This window comes from Grammomys surdaster, unplaced genomic scaffold, assembly GCF_004785775.1.
Source record: "Grammomys surdaster isolate TR1022 unplaced genomic scaffold, NIH_TR_1.0 137888, whole genome shotgun sequence".
NCBI classification, from domain to species: Eukaryota; Metazoa; Chordata; class Mammalia; order Rodentia; family Muridae; genus Grammomys; species Grammomys surdaster.
The window spans coordinates 33,142-36,207 of NW_021622460.1; the positions used below are offsets into that span (position 1 = coordinate 33,142).

At 54.1% G+C, this 3,066-nt stretch overlaps 1 protein-coding gene across 1 annotated transcript; it reads left to right on the forward strand.

Moving 5' to 3' along the window:
* The first annotated feature begins 6 nt into the window (after positions 1 to 6).
* Positions 7 to 2,694, forward strand: LOC114615736 (activated CDC42 kinase 1-like). The gene is made up of 4 exons (XM_028761385.1): positions 7 to 233; positions 326 to 421; positions 577 to 704; positions 1,883 to 2,694. The coding sequence occupies exons 1-4, from the start codon at positions 75 to 77 to the stop codon at positions 1,887 to 1,889; spliced, it is 390 nt and encodes a 129-aa protein (XP_028617218.1). The 5' UTR covers positions 7 to 74; the 3' UTR covers positions 1,890 to 2,694.
* The last annotated feature ends 372 nt before the right edge of the window (positions 2,695 to 3,066 follow it).

Sequence of the window (3,066 nt, forward strand, 5' to 3'; positions counted from 1 at the left end):
CCCTGCCTGTGCCCCCGCTGCTGCCCCCGCCCAGTACTCCAGCCCCTGCCGCCCCCACTGCCACCGTCCGACCTATGCCTCAGGCTGCCCCAGACCCAAAGGCCAACTTCTCCGCCAATAACAGCAACCCAGGGGTGCGGCCACCATCCCTGAGGGCCACTGCTCGGCTGCCACAGAGGGGCTGCCCAGGGGATGGGCAAGAGGCTGCTCGGCCAGCAGACAAGGTCCAGATGGTGAGTGCCAGGGCCACTTCAAGGTGAAGGGCAGGGGTCTGAGGGACCCAGAAGAATGGGTCCAAGTGGTGCTGATGGGTGGGTATGCCCAGCTGCAGGCCATGGTGCATGGGGTGACCACAGAGGAGTGCCAGGCGGCCCTGCAGAGCCACAGCTGGAGTGTTCAGAGGGCTGCCCAGTATCTGAAGGTACCATCACTTCCTGCCTGCCCTGGCATTCAGGGGCCCTGCGAGCTGGTTCTGCTGTACCTGACCCTACCCTCTGGCTCTATGTCCTGTGCCCTGTGCTATTCTGGTACCCGTGGCTCCAGTGTGTCTAATGCAACATCGCCCTCTGCCCTCAGGTGGAGCAGCTCTTTGGGCTGGGTCTTCGGCCACGGATGGAGTGCCACAAAGTACTAGAGATGTTTGACTGGAACCTAGAGCAAGCCGGCTGTCACCTTCTGGGTTCCTGTGGCCCTGCTCACCACAAGTGAGTGAATTACACACTGCCCCACCACCCTCTCCCAGGAGGGCTGTTTCCACTGTGGGAAAAGCCTACTTATCTCTGAAAGGCCACATGTAGCCAGGGAGTCCTCAGATGGTAGGAGAGAGGGCAGGTATAGGGCTCCAGAGGCAGGTGGTTGGCTGGAAAAGAACCCTCCTATAGACTTGGGTTTTCTCATTAATGAAAGAGGCAGCTGGGGCCCTTGGGTGAGGGAGGCCGGCCAGCACCCCTAGCTCCTCTCCAGCTGCCAAGTGCTTCATGGAGCAACATCTTAGTCCTTAAGCATGAGATAGGAACAGGAGAGCGTGAGTTTGAATCCCCACAACCCATGTCAAAGCTGGTTCCATAGCTCGAGCCTTTGTAATCCCACCGCTCTTGCGGGAGAGATGGGAGGCAAGGACAGGTTTAAGGGCAGCTACTCTGGCATACAGTAGCAGAAAACCAACAGGCCTGGTCTCAAGAAGAAAGGCCAGGCTTCTGTGATCTCTGCATACTTCTGTGCACACACATGCCTGGATTCAAACACGATTGCTCACACTCATCCCCACACCTTTATATATGTTAGTATTAATGCTTTTTGAAGGAATAAACATCCAAAATAATCTCATTACACCTTTACTAAAAGTTTATGTATGTGCACACTTACAAAATAAAGCATACAGATTAATATTAATTGAAACATTTATCAAGCCCAAAAGTGGAGAAATAGGCAGGGGGTGAGGTCAGTATCCTCTCAGGAAGCAAGCGTGGCTGGGTGCTGGGAGGCAGGGACCCAGTGGGGTCTGCCAGTCTGCTGCGTTCATGGTGCAAGCACGTGCACTCATCAGAAGTGGTCAGAAACACAGTGGGAGAGGGCTGTGGCCTTCAGCATGCACTGACACCCTTTGCTAAGCTGTAGTGTCTGCTGGTGCTTGTCCCTAATTTGTATCCTGAGAAGCTTCCTGTTGTCCTTAGATACTCCAGCACACGGTAGTACTGTTAAGTCATAGTGTATCAAAAAAGATACTTTAGAATAAGTTCTAAAGTTATTGCCTAAAACTTTTTAAAAATACATTGCATGGTCCCTAAAGGCAGTGACTCCCTAGGTGACCTTGGGTTTCCCATTAGCTGTTCAGCCAGCTCATGTTGATGGATGAACTGTTTGGTTATTTCCTGTCTTTCAGACGCTGATGGTTGGCTGGAGAGCAATGGTCTGCCCTAAAAGAACCTCTTGAACCTGTCTGTGGGACAGGGGTGGGGAGACACCCTGCCTCAGGCCTAGAGGACCCACAACTGCCTGCAGCTCCCAGTGGACAGTGAGATCCAGGCAGCAGGAGGCTGGGAGCCTCACCTTGCCCGCCTCGCTCACCCACCCAGCTGTTCTGCACACCTCGGTTCAGCCCTCAGTGCCCCAACCAAGAGGTGGGAAGTTCCGAGCCTTGTGAAGGCAGGACGGGAAGCTGCCTGGCAGGCCCCGGGGGTGACCTGCCTCTGGCTCCTGATCAAGACTGGGCTAGTGGCTAGACCGTGCCCCCAGGCTTTCCCCTGGGGGTTAGACTGAGAGGAAACCTGGCTTGACTTGGACAAGAAGCATGTGTTGGCCACACAGAAGGTGGGCCAGCACCCAGCAGGCCCTCCTTGGGGCTAGGCCCCTTTCCAGGGAACCCCTGTAGGAATGTGGAGTGTTGGACAGGATGTGACCTGTGACTTCACTGTGAACTTGGGGGCTTGGATGGTCTTAGGATCTTGTACCTGTAAACAGCCTGAAGTGTCTCAGAAACAGAAATGGCGCCAGGACCTTCTCTGGCAGGGACCAGGGCCCAAGGCCCGGGTGTGGAAGGAGACTGCAGCGGCACCAGTGCTTCCCTGTTGGACCCCTGTCCTTCCCTTGTTGCTATTTGATGTGTTCCCATCAGCGTCTGTTGCCAGAGTTGCTGCCCCAGCTATGGATATCTGCTTCTTCCAGAGAAATAAAGTTTGTTTCTATTTTATGTTACTCGCTTGTGCCTGCCTGTTTCTTGGCTTGTGCCCTCCAGTCTCGACAGGGTGCTGCCATCCAGAGAAACCAGCTATTTATCACCACCTATAGGCAGAGGAAGGAAGTGCAGGCCCAGGGCATCCTATGCCTGTACTCTTACAGAGCTGGCCCAACTTGCTTCATCTGGTCTGGGACTGTCACAGTCTCTGCGGACTTCTGTAGGGCAGGACACACACTTCAGGAGGCAGACTAACAGCTCAGTCAGTTGGAGCTAGACCAGAAGCAGATATCACCCAGGGCATCAGTAGGTACAGTCATTTGTATTTTGTTTCTCTGAATAATGTATTTACTTGATTCTGAATTCAGAGGTTACCAGAGAAACAGCAACAG

What these genes read in the sequence shown, in the direction of transcription:
- LOC114615736 (XM_028761385.1), top strand. Translation starts at nt 75, where the DNA reads ATGCCTCAGGCTGCCCCAGACCCAAAGGCCAACTTCTCCGCCAATAAC. An exon ending in CAGCAGACAAGGTCCAGATG is followed by an intron (nt 234 to 325) that starts GTGAGTGCCAGG and finishes GGGTATGCCCAG; the next exon opens with CTGCAGGCCATGGTGCATGG. An exon ending in GGGCTGCCCAGTATCTGAAG is followed by an intron (nt 422 to 576) that starts GTACCATCACTT and finishes CTCTGCCCTCAG; the next exon opens with GTGGAGCAGCTCTTTGGGCT.